The sequence below is a fragment of the Amblyomma americanum genome, chromosome 1 (assembly GCF_052857255.1).
Source record: "Amblyomma americanum isolate KBUSLIRL-KWMA chromosome 1, ASM5285725v1, whole genome shotgun sequence".
Lineage (NCBI taxonomy): Eukaryota > Metazoa > Arthropoda > Arachnida > Ixodida > Ixodidae > Amblyomma > Amblyomma americanum.
Window position 1 is genome coordinate 68,251,524 of NC_135497.1, and position 19,248 is coordinate 68,270,771.

Here is a 19,248-nt window from a genome sequence, read left to right on the forward strand (position 1 = left end):
CGAAAAAATTAATTACAGTATTGCACTTAAGTCGGCTTAAGGGCAGAAATGCAAAAGCCTTTTCCTTTCCTCTCTTTCTCCCTCCATTTTTCATTTAATAATTTCTTATTATTTGACATTTTAAGCATTTATTTGAATTTATTTTATCATTTTTATTTAATTTTTTAACTACGTTCTTTTTCATCAACACATTCACACAAAACCCGCTTCACATGCAGCAATTTCTTTCATAAATCAATGTAATTAACGAATTACAATTCCTCAGCCAAGTTTCTCCCATTTCAAGATGTACTCACACACTACCTACGACAAACTTTGTCACATCTAATGATCGTGCGGACAAAATTTGCGGACACTTTTTGCTGACGCGGCATAACCATATAATGCTTTCCCATTATAGTAAGATACAACTTAAAAAGAAACAGCAGTTAACTCTGGGCCACGGTTCGCAGAGTACTGTATTACTCCACTAGCCAGTCAAGACTAAACGAAATCAGCTTTTTAATCTAAATTTATTAATCAAGGCAGGTATCAAAATTCTACTGGAATAAAATGTAGCTCAAAAGAGGTGAACACGGGAGGAAGACACCACAAATACGAAGAGTGTTCGTGGTGTCTTCCTCCCGTGCTCGCCTCTTCTGCGCTACATTTTATTCAAGTATGTGTCACCAAATAGCCCAGCTACAAGTTTTATTGAATCAAAATTTTAGAGCTTTTAAGTTTTTTCTTATGATTAGCTTCTTGTTTAGGTGAAAAGAAAAGTTTTTAACAACGGACTACTTTTTTGTCGTGGAGAAATTCTGCACTCCGGTCCTGAATGTGGCCGGAGCTTCACTGCAGGCTTAAGTTGTATCCGACTTGAATAAAGGTTTTATTTTCTGACTTCCGCGACGATTCAGCAGTTCAGCGCCGCGGTCAGCACGTGGACCATGTAATGCGTGGCCCCTCGTTTAACTGAAATTGCAACTAGAGCATGACAGCCAAGTTTTTAGTACTTACCTTCCACCGTTACGTTTTTGTATCGCGGCCTGATATTACCGATATTACTTAACTCCTAGATTTTCTTTTCAATATGGTGATAGGATCTCCTTCTGCACAGATAGCTTTAAATACGAGAAATGTTGCAGTAGTCCCTTTATTGCTCGTGCCAACAAAATATGCCGCCACCGTCTGGAAGACAAAGTAACGAGTGTTAGCTGTTGAACAGCGCAATCTATCGTTCATGCAATGTATTACCACGTGATTGGGCTACTTTTCCATACCTCATGGCGAGCAGGCGCCTACCGCCATGAGGTCGGATATTTTGTACCAGTTTTGGCCGAAAAACTTTTTCAACTCTTTGGAGGGCCGTTTTTTCCTTGTCTCACGGCGGTAGGTGCCCGGTCGCCATGAGATATAAAATTCTGAGCTGCCGAGTGCTGACGTCACAGCCGCCATGTTAAGCCTAACCATAACTAAATATTAACCTAATAGACCATATGCAAAACTGCTTGGTCATCTGCCAACACTGGGCACTGAAAGTCTGGTCGCCATCTTTGTTGCGGCGAGTGTTCAGCTGCCAGCCCATGTGCCAGCGTGTTCGCCGTATTGAGGTCTATTTGTATTTGAGCAAAAGTTTTATATGATGGCAAGACCTCTCGTCACGTATCAGCCGCTATGCTTTCCGAGTCTGAGCAGCTCAGGTTGGACGACGAACTTGACCGAACTTGACGAACTTGACATGGTTCCGCATATTTCGGAGCGCCCATTGGAATGGTTGTGCGACCAAAAAGGCCCCTCTGCCCGTCAACGCAAGAAGGCGTACAGCTTTGCCATCGAGGCCTACTGTTCGCCGTCATCGCTTCACACGAACACATGTGACTCAGGGTAAGCAAACTTTTTGCTGTAGACATACTCTGCGAGCGGTGTCCGACGCCAGCATTGCCCCGGCGCTCTGTACTCTTCCATTACGCGTATACCCAAAGTCGTAACTCGCTCACTTGATATGGAAGTTTCGTCGCAACCCAATAGTGGGAGCTTCTCTTTCTTCGTTTCAAGGAGCGTTTGTGGGCGGAATCATCAAGCGCGAGTAACGTTATGTTAAGATGCGACCGGTTTCTATATGTTGAAGGGGCGGACGCTGAATCGTCGCAGAAACATTTTGCGAAACAGACGTACCGATGCAATCGAACGGCCGCGTGCCCAGAGCGGTGCATATTGCTTTGAAAATCGGTTCTTGCAGTTTTCTCTCAACTACCGCAGTGGCTTAGTCGGCTAAGGCGCTCTGCTGCTAAGTGCAAGATTGGGGGATCGAATCTCATTCGCGGCGGCTTCGTTTCGATAGAGGCGAAATGCGAAAACGCCCTTTTACTGTACATGTACTTGCTTTCTAGGGCACGTTAAACAACCCCAGGTAGTCTAAATTAATCCGGAGTACTTCACTACAGCATGCCTTATAATGATATGGTGGTTTCAGTACGCAAAACCCCAGGATTTGATTTTTAGTTTCATCTCGTGGTTTTTCTAGTGGTAACATTACTTATACTGAAACAAGTATTTGTTACCAGACCAGCGTTTATTGATTGCTAGAGCCAATTTTTAATAATTGCAGTTTTAATCATGAAACAAACACTGGTCGTAAAGTCTTTATGCAAGAGTTGTATCTTATGTGCATTCAGATGTCTCGGTTCTTGGGCACTCTCCCATCAATGCACATACCAGTGTTACAGGATAAGTTTTGAACTTCATGATTACCACAGCACTGTTTTGGATTTTCTTTTCAGACTTGGTATCGTCCGCGTGCATTGCACATGTTTCCGCAGTCAGAAGAAAAGTGGCCGTCCCAACAATGTGCAGCTGTCTTTTCACATTACCACCGGCGTGCCTCGTACCACTGCCTGCGAATGCCCAGCAGGAAAGAGTGGAGCCTGCAGTCACGTCCTTGCAGCAGTACGCCTGCTAGCCCTATTGAAGGAGCAGGGATTTGCAGAGCCACCACCAGAGCTTGCCTGCACGGAGCTGCCTCACCAGTGGAGACGCCCAAGACAGAAAGGCATCAAGCCTGCAAGTGTTCTCGACGTGGACTGGCGAGCCCCACGAGAAGGCGGTGCGCAGTTGCCAGTGACTGCTCGCCTTTCAGGTGCAAGCCTGGACTACCAGGATGAAGCTAGCCAAGTAGCCGCAATCCAGTCACTTGGTGCTGAGCTGGAGGCACTGGGTGACCTTCCTTTTGCCGCTGTTTTGCGGCACGTGCAGGTTCCTCTGGTAAAGACAAAGGCAGGCCTTGCTCCAGTAGACTCTCCACTGACGTACTAGCACTCGGACAGTCCACACGATTTTAAGACCTGGATATCATCCACCATAGCCCCTGGTGCAGGCACCAATTGTGCTCTCCCACGACTGGAGCTGTTTACTGGTGCAGTGCTGCACACATTTCCTGCTGTCTTCACAGCTGATGAACAACAAATTCTGATGGTTAGCACATTAGTTGTTGCTTTCATTCAGTGCATTTATCGGGTGCTTTTGCAGGTTTGCCATGTGTTTGTAGTAGCAAAAGTGTTTTGTCCAGCATATAGTGACTTCTTTTTACATATGACAGTAAGCATGCTTGTTGAGATGCTTCTGCTGTCCTAACTGTGCCATTAGTGCATACTGTCTATTTACATTCAGGTCTGAGTGAATAAGAGCACATATTGAGCACCATGTTTGGTAAATATTTGACATTCATTGATGAGGCCTTGCTGGCACTTGCACACCATCTACATGCCAGGTCATGAGAATTGTTGCTGCTGATCTTGCTAAAAGGTTTGAAGTGTAATCTCTCAAAGTTCACTGGCTGTGATAGCACCATCCAGGCTGCAAGGCCATTTAGTCTGGCGATGGCCGTCTGCTATGATAGTGTTCAAAGCATGCATGTCTGACTATACTATATATTTAGACCTGCTGCTCTTAATCGCTGGGCATAAAGTGCTCTTTATCTCATGAACTGGCTTATAGAACGATTACTGTTCTCGCCTCCTATGTGCACAGCTAAAACTGCTCACTTTATTGACTGATTCACAGCCAGCTGCGTGTTCTTGCTCTTTTTCTGTTTAGTTTCCGGTTCTTTTATTGGTGCAATTTGTCATTCACGTAATGTGCATTGAAAGTAATGAGCATCATTCGGAGCTCACCTAGCTGCCATATTACTTTTGACGAATGCCAGGGACAGTCGTACAGGGTAAAGAACCAGCGTGGTGACCGGAATTTTAATATCCTTATTCACTAACCACAGTGATAGCCATGTTAAGCCATGCAATCAGCCCTTTACTAAAGGCACTGTAGCTTAATAATTCACCAAAATAACAGTTAGTGGTGAAAGTGAACTTAAATTTTATAATGAAGCAGCACTTCTCTCTGCTTGCAGTCTTGTACTTTCCATTTACAGCCAAGGTGACCATCAAATCAGTTCATGGCTCATGCTTTCTCTCAGAATGAAGTGTTTGAGAATACTAAGCCATGGAGCAAGCCGCATGTTTGCACAGCCAACAGTTCGAACTTTCTATTGCATGCCTCATGTTTGCACAGCCAACAGTTCGAACTTCCTGTTGCCATTGTCGCAGCCAAATGCTGCACAGTGATTATGATGCCTGCGACAGCGGGTGATTTGTTTCTCCTGCTCCACCCCTTGTAGATGGCCTTGTGTAAGGCGGTGTCTTGTTAACACTTCATAGAATAGGCCAAAAATCTGAAATAAATCTGAAGCATGATATAACAACACAAACAGCTGTGCGGCGGCTGTCAAAAGGCATGAAAGATGACTGGCTTGCAGTGAATTGTGAAAATTTCAGTTTGGCCATTGAATCGATCAACATTTTGCATGCTCACATTAGCGTCATCTGATGCACTTTTACTAGCAAAAGTTGAAAAAGACTGGATGTGCACCAAGCAGGATTATTGAGAACTGCTGAAATGCAATAAAGTGAAAACTTGCGGGAAATACATATAGTTTTTCTTTCCTAGCACCTTCAGCTTAGTCCTGAAGAAGCCCAGGAGCTAGAAGCAAATACCAGGCAGCAGGCCCTGAGCGACAAGTGGCACTTGGCATGACGACACCGCCTCACAGCATCTACCTTTGGCAAGGTCATGAGGCGGAAAAAATGGACAGAGAAAGGTTTAAGGAATCTCTTGGACCCAAAGGATCTGTCCTGGGTACGGGCTGTACAGTATGGGAAAAAAAAATGAGGCTCTTGCAGCAGAGCTGTATGCCGCTACAATGAGAGCTGCAGGACACAACGTGACCTTGCAATATTGTGGCCTTGCTGTGCACCCTGGCTTTCCATGGCTAGGTGCTGCAAGCCCGGATAGGTTGGTTTTTGACCCGGAAGAAGGCACAAGGCGGATTTAAAGTGGTGGCGAAGGCTGGGCCGAAAAGTGGTTTAGCGCGACTGCAGCACAACCAGAGGATGGGGGGCAAAACACTCATATAAAGAAATGATAAAGCTACAAAATTGGAATGTAATCTGCCAATAGAAAAGAAAAAATATATTAGCACCTTGTTTTATGAAAGAGGTAAGTCATTTTATTAAAACCTGGCAAATTTTGTATTTTTCCAACACTCTTGACCTGCCCCCTATTCATGAGTGTGCGGTGCATTACAGCGCGTCTTTGCAGGCCTTGTTTCGATACCCGGCTAACCCGGCCACAGTGGCGGGAGCTTACGAAGCGATTTCTTATCGCCAGCTGTCTGCGATGGCGTGCCTGGTAAAGCGTATAAATTTAGCTCGCCGGTCTCAAAGTGCTCCTTTTGCGAAGTTTTCGTCGTCCTTGCACGTCGCTTCTTTGTCACCGTTCGGTAAGATTTGCACCCCGCTGCACCGCTGCGGCAGTTTTCTCGGTTTTGTCGTTTCCTTCGGCGTGCGGCCAGTGCGAAGTCTTTTTCCGTCTTTGCACGCTTCGCGCTCTTCTTTTGAAGCGCTTAGCTCTTCATTTCAAGATGAGCTTGCGGCATGTGAAGAAACGATGCTCCGTGGTACACTGCGACAGCGTGGATAGTACCATTGGTGTCACGCTACACCGATTCCCGCTGGACTTTCACAGGTGTGTCGTCTGCTCTAGGTATGCGCGATAGCTTCGATATGGTTTCGCCGGGCTGTTCGCTCGTGTTTCATAGCTGTAACCCGTTCGTGCGTGCTTGGCTTCATGTTTTCGGGGATATTTATGTACTACACTGCAGGGCACACACTTTCAGTGCTGAGGTGTGCGAAAGAGGCCCACATTTTTCTAATTTATAGTGAGTTTCATGCAGCTGACTATCACCAACGTGAACTTCACTCCGGGCTCTCAGGAGCAACCACGTGCACGCTACTGACCGGGAGGCCCATTTAGAACAAAGTTTGCTACCTGACAGCTCTGAGTACGACATTGTTTAGTTTTGCAAAACCATGAAGCCAATTTGAGGATCCCCTCGCAGCTGGGAGTATCGAAACTCAGCCTCGTGTATGTGCGCGGCTTTGAGGAGGCTTTAACTGGATTCGCTCAGCAGGAGTTATTGCCTGCCTTGGTATTGCTGTCCTACATATACATGACTGTCAGGGTAATTTTAAACGCACTTCATTCTCGTCACTTGTTGAGCTTAGAAAAGCAGCTAGCCGTGTGGCATGAGGATGAGCGTTACCGCACTCTGGGGCGCAGAGAGCTTGGCGCGAGCATTTACTACCATAGTTCAGATGTAATGCAAGTATAATTTACTGCAGTTAGCAGTGACAGGAATAATGACGCATTGGCGTTTCGAGTATGCGTATTCCTTTTGGCGCAGTTGTATCTAACGTGCATGTTGCATCACGTCCAGGTGCCGAGCGTGGGCGCAGTTCTGCCGCAACGTCAGCCTGGAGAAGAAGGCGCCGTCGCAGCTACGAGAACTGAGGATTTGCTCGAGGCACTTCGAACCATCTGTGTATCTGCCGTCAGGAAGGCTGCGACACGATGCTTTGCCTACTCGAGCAAGCATTGCCGGTAATTTTTGTTATCAAACTTTTAAGGCATTCGCCGCTCTTGAAATGTCAGGTTTTGTGAAAAAATGAAATTTTTCCTTTTTGTCGTAACAGTAAACAGTCTAGCGTCTTTTGCAAAACGAATTATGTATCTGTCTTGTGGCTTTAAAAATTACAGTAAATTTTTACCTGCACCCTGCTAAGCGAAAACGAAAATGGAAGTATCGCTTTCACGTGAGCACATATAATTATATACATATCGTGTATATATATATATATATATATAATATTCGTTTTACATCTCTTGTATGCACTGTACACTGTATGTGAGGTTCGTGACAATTGTCCAACATAGCATAGAATTAGGTTTGTGCTTGTGGTAAGCTAATGGCACAAGCTTAGTAGACGAAGGGTGCTCAAGCGAATTTCTAGGCACGGGTGCGGAAAAAGTACACTGACGGTGTGAATACTCTTGCCTGATATTTCCGGTAAAAAAAAGGATAATGGAAGTGGGATATTCAATAGTCTGGTATGGCAAAGGGCTCCAAAGGATCTTAACGTGAGTCTGTCAGTCTTCCGGTTCAGGCTGTTTGATGCCGCTAGCCACTTCAGCAACGGAAACCAGGCGACTCTACATGTTTTGCAGCAAGTGGGAGTTGAATCTTTCATATTCACCGTGAAACCTTGTCTCATGAACGGTCCCTGTCGTGTCCAGAGGGCATTCTCGTCCTTCCTTTGATAGCTCAAAAGAAGTGAGGGGGAAAAAAGGGTGAGCCTTCCTAAATGTTTGATGAATTTTAGTACTCCAGAACTTTGCTTTCTTGTATGCAGAGCTTCTTTTTTCATCTTCAGTCTTATCAGGATGCAATCTTATGCCGACTTGGGCAAGGTACGCTTGGTGAAAAGCTTCTCGAGATATTGTGTGCTCATGTGTTATGTATCAAAGCATGCACTGAACGATTATAGAAATGCACTAATAATTGTTTGTGTTGTTGCCTTTTACCTCAATATTCATGCTAGCGAAAGCCAATGTTTGTACAGGTTTTTATTTTTTGCGATAATTGCTTACGAATTCATTCTTGTTGCATCTCATTGCGTAGGCCATAGGCTGACCTGCATAAATCTGTAAACAATATGGGGCACATTACTTGATTTGCGAGCTATCGTTGTTTGTGTGATAGGGGAATTTCGCACTCTTCAAAGTAAAACATAGCATATGAAAATTGCAAATGATTTACTGGTGCTCCACAGCTGCTGATGACATCAAAGTGATGTGCCTAACGATTAAGGGTGGTAAACAGAATTTTATTTCATTGGATAAGCATTTTTCTTTCTAGAGTGATGACAATGTGAACCGCATGCTGGGGAAGCTATAGTTCTTTGGAAATTATTTACTATAAAGGTACTGAATTCTCTTTTCTCTCCGCAATAATGTTGCCATTTCAGACACCTCAAGCGAATGCAGCAGCGACATGGACTGTTCACAATCTCTGAGCGAAACTTCGGCATTAGTGCGCCGGGCTGGAGAACCAGGTGAGCAGGGTTGTATGCATAACTGACATAAATCTTTTGAAAATGGTGACGACTGAAAGCTCATTGGACTGCTTCCTATGATAGCTGCTGTCTCCGGTGAACCTGTTTCCAAGGGGTACGTCCAGAGTCGGTTGTCCCAGTCGCTGCTACTCTTCCAAGAAGGTGATTGTTATTTCGTATCTGCTCGAACAGCCTGAGGAGGTATGGCTCAGAAATATGCTACAATTCCTTGTCTGTGCGCTGTGCAGATGCAGATGGTGCCAGCCCTACTGGTTCTACGCTGAACCAAGCTTGTTCCCACGCCAGTGGCTTCATAATGGTTCAGTGTAAGTGTTAATTCCGCCTGTGGCGCTTAGTTATTATTTGTGCATTGTTGGGTTGCTGGCTTCCCTGTCAGAACTGTGCTGTCACTATATTTTGTTCTTTATATTCTGTGGGCGCAGCTGACCACACATATGCAGGACCAAGCACTGAAGCAAGCGCTTCATCTCTGGAACCTGGCACGGCAGGGGTGGCCGCAACACTGTCAGCGAGTGCTGATCTGTCACCAGGAGCTCCGTTCAGCAGTTCGCCTCTTTCTTATGAAGGTTAGCAATTTTACAACGCTTTCGCAATATTGCGCACTTTTTGGTGCTACAGGACTACATGCAGCTATGACTAAACCCGACGTAGCAACTTATTGCTCTTCCGTCGACTCTGTACGTTGCAGGATCTTTCACCAGCCCCATCAATGAAAGGCGGCCACTGCAGAAACTTCGAGCCAAGCTCAGGCAGCTGCATAACCGCAACAAGAGGCTGCAAGGACTGCTGCTTCAGCGCCGTCGCATGAAGACCACTGCCGAATTGGTAGATAGTCTGCATGAGCATTTAACACCAGCTGTTGCTGCTTTTGTTGAAGCTCAGTTAAAGATGCACAATGTCAGCAGGTTTGGCCGTCGATGGTGCAGCCAAAACAAAACCTTTGCTTTAGGTTTATACTTCCACAGCCCAAAAGGTTACAGATATTGCAGGAAACTCCTGAAACTTCCATCTGTTAGGTCACTGCAGCTGTGGCTTGCACGCGTACCATTGAGGGTTGGATTTTATCCTGAAGTTTTTGATTTGATCGAGAAACGGGCAGCGTCTTTTCCACGGCAAGACAGGGCTTGCACCATAATTTTTGATGAAATGCATGTTTCAAAGGAGCTGTCGTACAATCCAGTGTCGGACAGATTTGAAGGCCTTGAAGAGTACAGTGCAGCACAAGGTCCAAATCTTGCAAACAAGGCGCTTGTGTTCATGGCCAAAGGAATATGTACGCCATGGAAGCAGCCTCTTGGCTACTTCTTTGCAGATAAGGCAGCGCCTGCAACTGTTCTGTATGACCTCCTCTTCAAATGCCACAAAATGTTGGTTGGAGCTGGATTGCAGCCTGTGGCTGTGGTTTGTGATCAGGGGAACCAAAATGTTTCTCTGTTTTCGAAACTTGTGACCCCTGAAAAGCCGTACTTAAGTGTGAATGGTGAACCGCTTTTCTTTATTTTTGATCCACCGCATTTGCTCAAGTGCTTGCGCAATATGCTCTTCAAGTATGACTTCAGGGTAGGCAGTGACACAATTAAAAGCTCGTACATACGACAGGCTTATGAGAAGGATCGAGAAATGCCAATTCGGTCCATCCCAAAGTTGAGTGCCTGGCACTTTAATTTAACTTTTGCTTCGAAGATGTCTGTGAAACTCGCAGCACAGGCATTCAGCAATCATTGCGCTGCTGCATTGTGCACATTGGTAACATTCCAACAGTTGCCATCAGAGGCTATCCACACAGCCAGATTTGTTGAGAGGATCGATAGACTCTTTGACAGTCTAAATACTTCACAGAAGCGGGGAAAGTCTCCGTATGCATCTGCAATTTGTGCAGGATCTGTGCATGAAGAGTTTTTGGAAGAGTGTATTGCAGTTTTCGAAAACATCGAAGTTCTAGGCTGTGCGCGGCAGCCTCTTTGCATCCGTGGCTTCTGCCAAACTGTGAGGGCTGTGCTGCTGTTATGGAACCACCTGGCCTCTCGCTATGGTTTGACATACCTCCTTACCAGGCACCTGAACCAGGATGCACTTGAAAACACCTTTGCTATTGTTAGGTCGAAATCTGGATCGAACAGCAACTCGTCTTGCCGGCAGTTTCAAGCAGCATTTAGGCATCTTTTAGTTAGCAACCTTTTCAAACTGTCGGAAAGCAGCAACTGTGCTGAAGACATGTCTAGCCTTCTAGCCACTCTCCCAGTTTGTTTATCTAAGTCTGCTCCTTCTCTCTGTACAGCTGCCACATCTTTGCCAGTTGCAGTAGAAGTTTTGCCATATGATTATCAGTCTCCAATACTAGAGAACAACATTGTCTATTTTGCTGGATGGCTTGCCTACAAGTTTATGAATGATCACAGGTGTGTTACAGGGCCACATACGTGCGAGGTGAGGCTAGAAAATGCCGCCTTTGCCGATCAGAGCCAAGTTCTCTTGTACTTAAGTGTCAAAAATCCTGGAGAAGGTGACTTTGGGAGCCTGTCAGTTCCTACACCCTCGTTTGTAGCTTTCATCAATGCTTGCGAGCAGGTTTTTGTCGCATCTAGTTCCAATATTGTGGGAAAAGAACAAGTAGGGCATGATCTGTGCATGTTGCTTCATGCCAAGGTAGAAAAATCGCTGACTGTGTGTGGTGATGACGTTTATGATGGTTTGTTTGCCCTGTTCGTCAGGGTGAGGCTGCATTGGCTTGCACGCAGAAAAAATCTTGAACTGCACAGTCAAACTACTAAACGGAAAGCCACGAAGCAAGCACTGAGGCTGAGCAAATGAAAAGGATGCAATTCCCGAGCTGTTGGCTGAATATTTTGTGAAGTTGCAGGCTATTATGCAGCCTGTGCAACAAATCAGCTTAGTCTGGTTTAACGGTTGCAAAGGGTTTTTTTCTGGTTCACAGCCTGGTTTTATTCTTTTATTTTTTACTTGTGTATTTTGATTTGCTAGGATGTGACGTGGTTGCTCACAGGGGCAATGGTTTAACAATGTAGCATCTTTCATCGTTCATTCCACTATGTCACTCTTTTAGGGTACTTTTATGCCATGTACAGCCTGTTCAAGTGTCACCTATGTACTTGTGCAATATTGTCAGATAAAACGCCATACCGATAAAGCGAATGCCTCTGAAAGGAGACTTTCTAGGCAATGGATTAATCTAGTTTCCGTGGCGCTGGGATTAATTTTTCCACCTGCTCGCCCCCCTGCAGTTCCGTGCTGGCAGGTATAATGAAATCAACCATTGTCATCATAACTACCACTCGGCACCACTGGCTACCAGGCCACCTTTTAGCAGGCTAGTTGCATCTCAGAGTTTTTAGTAGGATCTTTGTCAGCGCAACGAACAGAACAGCGCTGGACTTTTATCTGGCTATATTGTAGCATACAGTACACTGATTACATGCTTTACTGCCCCGCGAATGTCCTTGCACTTCACTGTGCGCTGTACTTCATGTGTACTTTTGTTGACGTAAAATTACTTCAAATTGATCCGGCTAACGACTAGAAGTACTCTGGAGATGGTACGCCGGCTCAATGTATGGTATTTGCTCCTACATTGAGCACGTTTGGAGGGTGCTAAAGCTGGCTTTAACATTGCCTTGCAGATGTAAACGCACCTGCTATATTCTTTCAGCTGAAGAAATTAAATGTGAAGAATAATCCCAGTGTGCTCTATGGTCTGTGTTGATGCGCCTACTTATGTCATGTTATGTTTGCTTCAATTGAAGCTGTCGTAGCATTGTTTCCTATACTTTTCAATTTCCTAACTGACAACGTTCGTGGAACTTCAGGGCTTTTTCCTATCTGCACTGTGACTATTGAGATGATTAGCCAACTTAAACAATACTGCTTGTGCTGCCTGTGACATGTATTTTTTGTTTGTGTGCCAAGGGTGTGCTTTGTGACTGTATTTGTTTGGTTGCTGCAATAAACAATGAATATGCAACTATGAAAACCATACTTGCCGTACACTCTATTGCGAACTGTGCACTTGAGCCAGTGCTTTGTGCATCATACCTTGCTGTACTCAAAAGCTCTCAAAAGTACTAGCACCAGTATTTGCACTACGAATCATGCATGCTTCGCCAGTGTCTGGAAGTGTTGCTGCCTTTCTATGCTGCCCCTCCTTTACCAGTCACTTTCATTGCGTTCCCAATTGCACATTAACAAGGCCATAACTAGCAGGAACTCAAGCACATTTGACTGGCAAAGGTTGGGGCGCGCTGAAAGGCAGCAACCTTCGAGAGGTACGGGCTCGAAAACGCGGATTCTACAGAAAGACCGCTTTATAATTCGCGCCAAAAGCATACGTATGCGTGACGTCATTCTACGTCACGTTTGCGTAGTTTGCCCCCCAAAATCCAGGGGGCGCTGGAGTGCCCACGAGCCGCCATTTTTTGGACCAATGGGTGTCTATGGAGCCTTCGCTACCAGTGTACATCTACCTTGGAAGGCACCTATGGTGCTGTGGAGATAAAATGCCCCTACTCTTTGAAGGACAGTGAAGCTAACACTGTAACCAGCAAAAACTTCTGTCTTGCATTTGTTGATGGCACACCTCAGTTCAAGAGAGATGAGTATTTTTACCAAGTTTTAGGACAGATGGCTGTCACAGAATGCAAATGGGCAGACTTTGTAGTCTTTTTTGAAAAGTGGATGGCTGTGGAGCGCATTTATTTTGATCAAGGGAGGTGGGACAATGTTAAGGCACAGTTGGATGAGTTCTTTTTCAATACTGCTGTGCCTTACTTTGCTGCTCACAACACTGCTGTGGTATAATTCCGAGATTGCATTCATCTGTGGTTTGAACACTCGTTTTTCTTCATTGTAGTGATCTACACTTATTGCAGCTAGTGATTTTTTATATATAAGGCTTCTGTGCTAGACATTGGCTTCCTTTGTATTCCTGGCCATTCCTTTTCTTTTCATCACCCATTATATATTTTTGCATTTCCTGAATAAATAAAATGCACACATGAAAGCTATTTTTGAGTTTAACGAGATCAGCAGCAAATTACACCTTCAAAAACTAGCTCTAGTTGAAAGCAGGCTTTGTGATATAGAATAAAAGTTTGATTTTTGGGCTAGTTTGTGAAGCATATTGTGCTGAAGGGGGGCAGGAAAGAAATGGGAAAGATGCTCACTTATTGATTACTTGAAATTTCATCAAAATCAATCAAATTTATTTCAGTATTACGGATACTGAGGAAAATGCAGACAAAAAGCCAAACAAGGCTTGACGAGGTCTGCGCTCCCTTACAAGGCATACACTGCAACAGGTACATTTGGTCAACACAATTCACAAACGGTTGACATAGATAATTGCAACTGACAAGTACCCAGCAATGCTATATATATATCTATATATGTATATACACATACACACACAGTAGCATTTATGGTACAATGAAAACGTATTAAAACAGGCACGCCTGCATAGTCTGCAAGCCTGCATTTTGTGGCCACTTCCCAAACAAAATGAACCGAAATTCCTACCGTCATGATGGCACCAGCCCTTTTTAAGGAGCAAAATTTTGGTCATTCATCTAGGTGCCAAGTGGTCACTTTCATGAGTGTGACCCATCAGTACAGCACAGTTTAGTGCATCACTCTAGTTTCCCTTTATTACACTTGTTTTTCGTACAGGATTGCACAGAATCTGAGTCGTAATACTCTAGTCCTTGTGCCCTCTGATTGTGGGGGTGAGGGAAGTTTCTGCTCCTGTGTTATCTTGCTGCATGGTTTGAGGCACTGAATAGAGGTCATCCTTTAAGTTATTCATTCATTAGCTCTGTTGGAGGTGCCAGCTGTTGCCTGCTTGGTTGTGAAGGTTTGCACAAAGGGCTTTGAAAGTTTGTGAGAATAGCAGCCACAGTCCAGATTTGATTGATTATAGGAGCCAGTGTGAGTGGGATCGGCCGATCAAATATATGAAATGATTTGACCCTTCTTATTCTCTTTTCTACATGGATCCTCAATGAAGCAATCTCCTTAGTTTCCCTGACTTGTTGTTCAGAGAGGGCATTCCTGTGCAGAAATGGTGGAATGTTCAGCTTAACATTTTTGCTTGCCAAAAGGTCATCAATCAAGAACCCTTTGTCTGCCATGACAGAATCATTTTTGTCAAACTTGAGGTTCAGAAATCCACATTTCAGTACGGCTTCCCTGTCTGAGATAGAACCTGTGTACAGCTCTGACACAAAGCTCACTAAGCCGTTTGGTGAAACACCAATGAGGCCTTTAAAGGTATTTGAAGTCTTTAAGTAGTGTAGGAGCTCGACTGGAGAGACAGTGAGGAGGGCACCTCACACTTTATCTCTGTTGCATCCAAAATAACCCTTGTTGTTGGATACGTGCTGAATGCTGCAGGCACTGTTGCATCTATTACAGCTCTTGATACCCAGAGTGGTAGTTTGCAGAGTCTTATGTACATGAAGTTAATCCATTACACACATATACGTGACACTGTTGACTGAGTGATCCCAAATATGTGCCAGGTCATGCTCGAAGAGGCCGAGATGAAGCCTTACAAGTATGAAGAACAGTTCATTTTCTGCCGTCAGCTTCCGCCGTCGGCCTCCGCTGGCTTTGATGCCAGCATTCCTCAAAACATTACTCCCATTCTTTCCAGGGTTGATGTAAGCCATCAATGCCAGGAAGTGCTGGTATGATGGTATTCCTGTGTAAGCAAGGAAGTCCTCATTTGAGTGTTTAAAACGGTCAATGCCAAAGCTTGTTCTAATTTCTTTTTCTTCAAGGCGTGCAGTGAGGCGGCGATTTTCTTGGAGTGAAAAGTGCAACTCTTTCTACGTCTGGAGCAGCTGCTCCTGGAGGACTTCACATTCATATTTATGTCTGTCTATTTCATTTGCCTGTGCGGTAACCACACCCTCAAGACGTTCCACTTCACTGATAGGCTCGCCACTACCTAATAAAGGGGTTGTACCAGAAGCAGGTGAACAGCTGGCGGTGTCTGTCTCTGTTTCAGGTGCTTCGGACTCTAGAGCTGCTGCAGACTATCGATCAGTAGACTGGTCACCAAAAAATTCTGCTGCACTGTCTTCTACAGTCAGTGCTTGAGCAACAGCTTGATCTGAAATCTGATGTGCTTGTGGACAGGCACTCAATGTTCACTTCTTGGGTGATTTGCGAAGCTGTTGCTTTTTGCCAAAGCTGAACACACTGGGGCAGGCTGTTTGTCGCAGTAAGTTGTTTCCGCATGATACACCAGGAATAAAGTCTGATGGCAGGAAATGCCTTGAACACAGTCTTGTGCATTTTGTCACCTTGAAGTATTTTCCTTCGTCGCGCTTGATGGCGATGATCCACTTTTTGTATAATGTGGCATCTCTTGGGAAGCGATAAGAAACCTGCAAGTTTCAAGAGATGTACATGTAGTTAAAACCTGTATCAACACACAATTCATCAGTAACCTATATTTGCTATACATGAATATTTTGACCAGCGCGCGACATTTAAAAATACTCCGCCTGATAATGAACATAGCTGAACCGCAACGGTGCAAGTGTTTGTTACTAGGCTGTTGTGGTCAATATGCATATTTGTCCAGCGGGCACTTTCGATCGCGATTTTTCGCGATGCGGATTATTAAGCAAATTGCGATCGGCCGCAATCGTAGGCGATCGTGTTGTGCGCTAGAGCTCGGCAAACTCTGCGGTTCGGTTAGTTGGACCGCGTAAGAGCGATAATTGATCACGATCGTAAGTCCCCGTGGGCCACCGGCGCGAGAATGTGCGTCCACCGCTTTATCCGCACTATCCGGCATCTCAATCGCGGCGCGAAGGTTACCTGTACCTGAGCAAAGCTCGGCATTAATGCACGCCCTTGTGACCACGGGCTTACAAGAGCGAGCGCCATGTCCCTAATATTTACAGCCTTTGCACATTCACAGCATCTGAATTTGCTCTAACGACACGGCTGCTGTCACGGCTGTTGGGTAAAAAAAAAAAAAGTCGTGCTGCCGTACACGCAGATAACACGGGCACACCGCGGGGTTGACGCTAGAAGGAAAGAAAGCCTTTCACAACTTTCACTAACATCGGTTGAGGTACAACACGGTACTTCTCTAACCGGTATTGTCATTTGTAGTCAACTCGAGGTTATTTATCTTTTTTTTTTTCACCGAGACGACTATTAATAAGGGGTACGGGGTACGTCCGATGTTTCCCTACCTCTCGGGCACGGATTAACACGGGTGTGAAAGTAAATACCACGCACCTTGTTACCGCCTGGATCCTTGGGTCCTCGCTGTTTACACCAGGGGACACAGCAGTGCGTCGGAATTTTCTCTATACGATGTAGGTCTATCTGCGGCTTGTGAATCCGCGCGGGCCTTACGCATAGTCTCCGCTTTCCATAGAGTAATGGCGGTTATGCTGCTTCCTCGCCGTTACCAAGATAGCGGACCTGACTCTCAACTTGTGAACGAGATGGCGGTGCGCATTTCGCATATGGTCTATTAGGCGATATTGGCGTCTATCATGTTCTACTCATTGAGCCCGTTACGAATATGTGATGTCAGATCATGACGTCATCGGTTAATTAGCAATTAAATTTAAGCCTAAGCATAACTAAATATTAACTTCATTAGTTTATATTCGTGCCTAACGTGTTCTACTCATCTAGAGGATTCCAAATATTTAATTCGCTTTATGGTGACCTCATTAATTACTGAGTTATAAGCGATTACACATAGTCACGTGAATAATTAATTATGACGTCACAAAATCAGTGACCTCACCAATCAATCACCAATTGGGTTGCTACATCTATTTACTATGGGGGCCGCCATGTCGAAAATTTCACGCCGAAGGAAGGTAGTACGCAGACCCTAAGAAATCGAGAAACGTGATGAATAAGAGCTAGCGCTCTTAAAAATTAGCCGACGATTACGCTACTTGACAATCCGATTTTGGTCACAGCTGCAGCGGTGCTCGAAATATAGGCGACCGCATACGGAGCACGCAGTGCCGAACGGAAACGGCTCTGGGTTTCTAATTGGGCAGCGCGCACAGCGTTCTGCCACCGAAGACCCTCGCCTTGGATGAACTAGGGCGTACGGCCACCGCGCGCTACTCCGGCTAGCGGCGCGTACCTTACCAATGACGTCATCGGCGAGCGGAGGACGGCGCGGGCTACTCTGGTGCACGGCCGGCTGCCGCGCAACCCGACTTTATGGTCCTGCCTTACCCTCCTCCTCCGCGCTCGGTTACGCCAACGACGCGATGCACGCCGCTCAACCCAGGAATGGGCGCCGGAGAGCGGCGCTCTAAAGGTGTGCCTTTTTACGTACCGCATATAAACACCATGCATGTCCCTGAAAAAAAAAAATCCCGAGAATTCACCCATAGACGATAATATTCGCCTTAAAAACGAAAATTATTTTCTGAATAAGCGTAAAGAGCCGTCGAAAAAATGAAAAGCCTGACTGCTACTGACAGAAGGCGAGGAAGATTAGGAACAAAAACTTCTAGAAAGAAGAAAAACAAAGATAGAAGACAAAGACAGAGCCAGGTAAAAGATAATAATAATTACAACATTAATAACAGTAATAAATTTATTTTTATTAGGTCACATACGATGGGCAAAATGAATTTAAGAATTTGACAGAAGAAGAGAAAGGTGAAGCAAGGGTTATAAAAAGGGAGGCATGACGTGGCGCTGGGGCAGAACGTTCTAGCCTTCGCCATTGCCAGTCGTGAGAGGCGTCCGTTTCCTCTACTTGCTGCCCCTTTTCCGTAGGCCTAACGACGGCGTGGACACCACCGACTGCCCCTCCGGTCCTGCTGCGCACAGTGCACCACTGTCAGCGCTACGAGGGCCCCGAGTCAACGCTTCTGGGACGTCCACACGGCGAGCTGCGGCAAGGGGAGCTTCGCGGCCGCAGCGAGTGCTCCGCCGCCAGACCCGAGCTACCGGTGACGTGGCATAGACCTGCCGTCTTCGTGGAGCAGCGCGCCGCAAGGTAGCTGGCCAGCCTCAACGACACGATGAAGCGCTTCAGAAGCCCGAGAGCCTGCCCCATGTGAGCTATGGTTTTCTTGATCGATTTGTTCTAGGCTGTGGTCAAATGTGCTGCTATGAGGGACGAAAACTTACCAAGACGCACGATTTCCACTCCAGCCGTATATGTATGAGGTGTGCCAACGTGCGACTGATTTAGGCCGCACATAAGCCCCTCATCCCTACCCTTATCTGCTCGCGGGGAAGGCCATCCAACTTTCCCCTCCTCAAGTGCGGTCTCGAGCTTCTTCTTTTCGCGTGTCCTGGATAACTATATGGTATGTTGAAATGATTCGGTACATTTTCACGGCGATAGAGTTTATCCTGCCACGGTGGCTTAGCGGCTAGAGTTCGTATGCTGAGCCCAAGGATGCGAGATCGAACGCCGGCCGCGATGGCCGCATTTTAATCGAGTCGAAATTAAAGACGCCCGTGTGCTGTGCGATGCCAGCGCACGTCAGCGACCCCAGGGGTCGATATTAATTCGGAGCCCTCCACTGCGGGGTCTTTCATAGCGCTTGGCGCTTAAACCCCGCATACGAACAGATGATGGGCAAGGATGATCCGTCTAAGCTACTGCTCTCAACGTAACTGCTCTGCCACGTCGGCGCATTGTTTCGCGCGTTCGTGATCAGCTGTTATGTGCGCAAACGTGTGCGAAGCGCGTGGTGTGTCGGACAGTACTTGT

General features: G+C 45.8%; 1 protein-coding gene and 1 pseudogene across 4 annotated transcripts; one reads left to right on the top strand and one right to left on the bottom strand.

Moving 5' to 3' along the window:
* The first annotated feature begins 654 nt into the window (after nt 1-654).
* LOC144112964 (uncharacterized) lies at nt 655-12,497 on the top strand. 4 transcript variants are annotated; one of them, XR_013310560.1, is made up of 7 exons: nt 3,290-3,453; nt 4,981-6,972; nt 8,397-8,483; nt 8,568-8,645; nt 8,732-8,809; nt 8,927-9,070; nt 9,193-12,497. XR_013310560.1 is itself a non-coding variant. In XM_077645808.1 (6 exons), exons 3-6 carry the CDS (start codon nt 8,423-8,425, stop codon nt 9,073-9,075), a joined length of 366 nt encoding a protein of 121 aa, XP_077501934.1. In that variant the 5' UTR covers nt 3,290-3,453; nt 4,981-6,972; nt 8,397-8,422; the 3' UTR covers nt 9,076-9,249. The 4 variants fall into 4 exon arrangements, 1 of the variants encoding a protein (XP_077501934.1); XR_013310561.1 differs by having other exon boundaries at nt 6,809-6,972; XM_077645808.1 differs by having other exon boundaries at nt 8,927-9,249.
* LOC144112962 (uncharacterized) lies at nt 9,660-14,970 on the bottom strand (annotated as a pseudogene).
* Nucleotides 14,971-19,248: the final 4,278 nt, after the last annotated feature.

Bases quoted from the DNA above. Each gene is read 5' to 3' on its own strand.
- LOC144112964 (XM_077645808.1), top strand. From the start codon at position 8,423: ATGGACTGTTCACAATCTCTGAGCGAAACTTCGGCATTAGTGCGCCGG. The intron at 8,484-8,567 runs GTGAGCAGGGTT...TTCCTATGATAG, and splicing joins GCGCCGGGCTGGAGAACCAG to CTGCTGTCTCCGGTGAACCT. The intron at 8,646-8,731 runs GTGATTGTTATT...TGCGCTGTGCAG, and splicing joins GCTGCTACTCTTCCAAGAAG to ATGCAGATGGTGCCAGCCCT.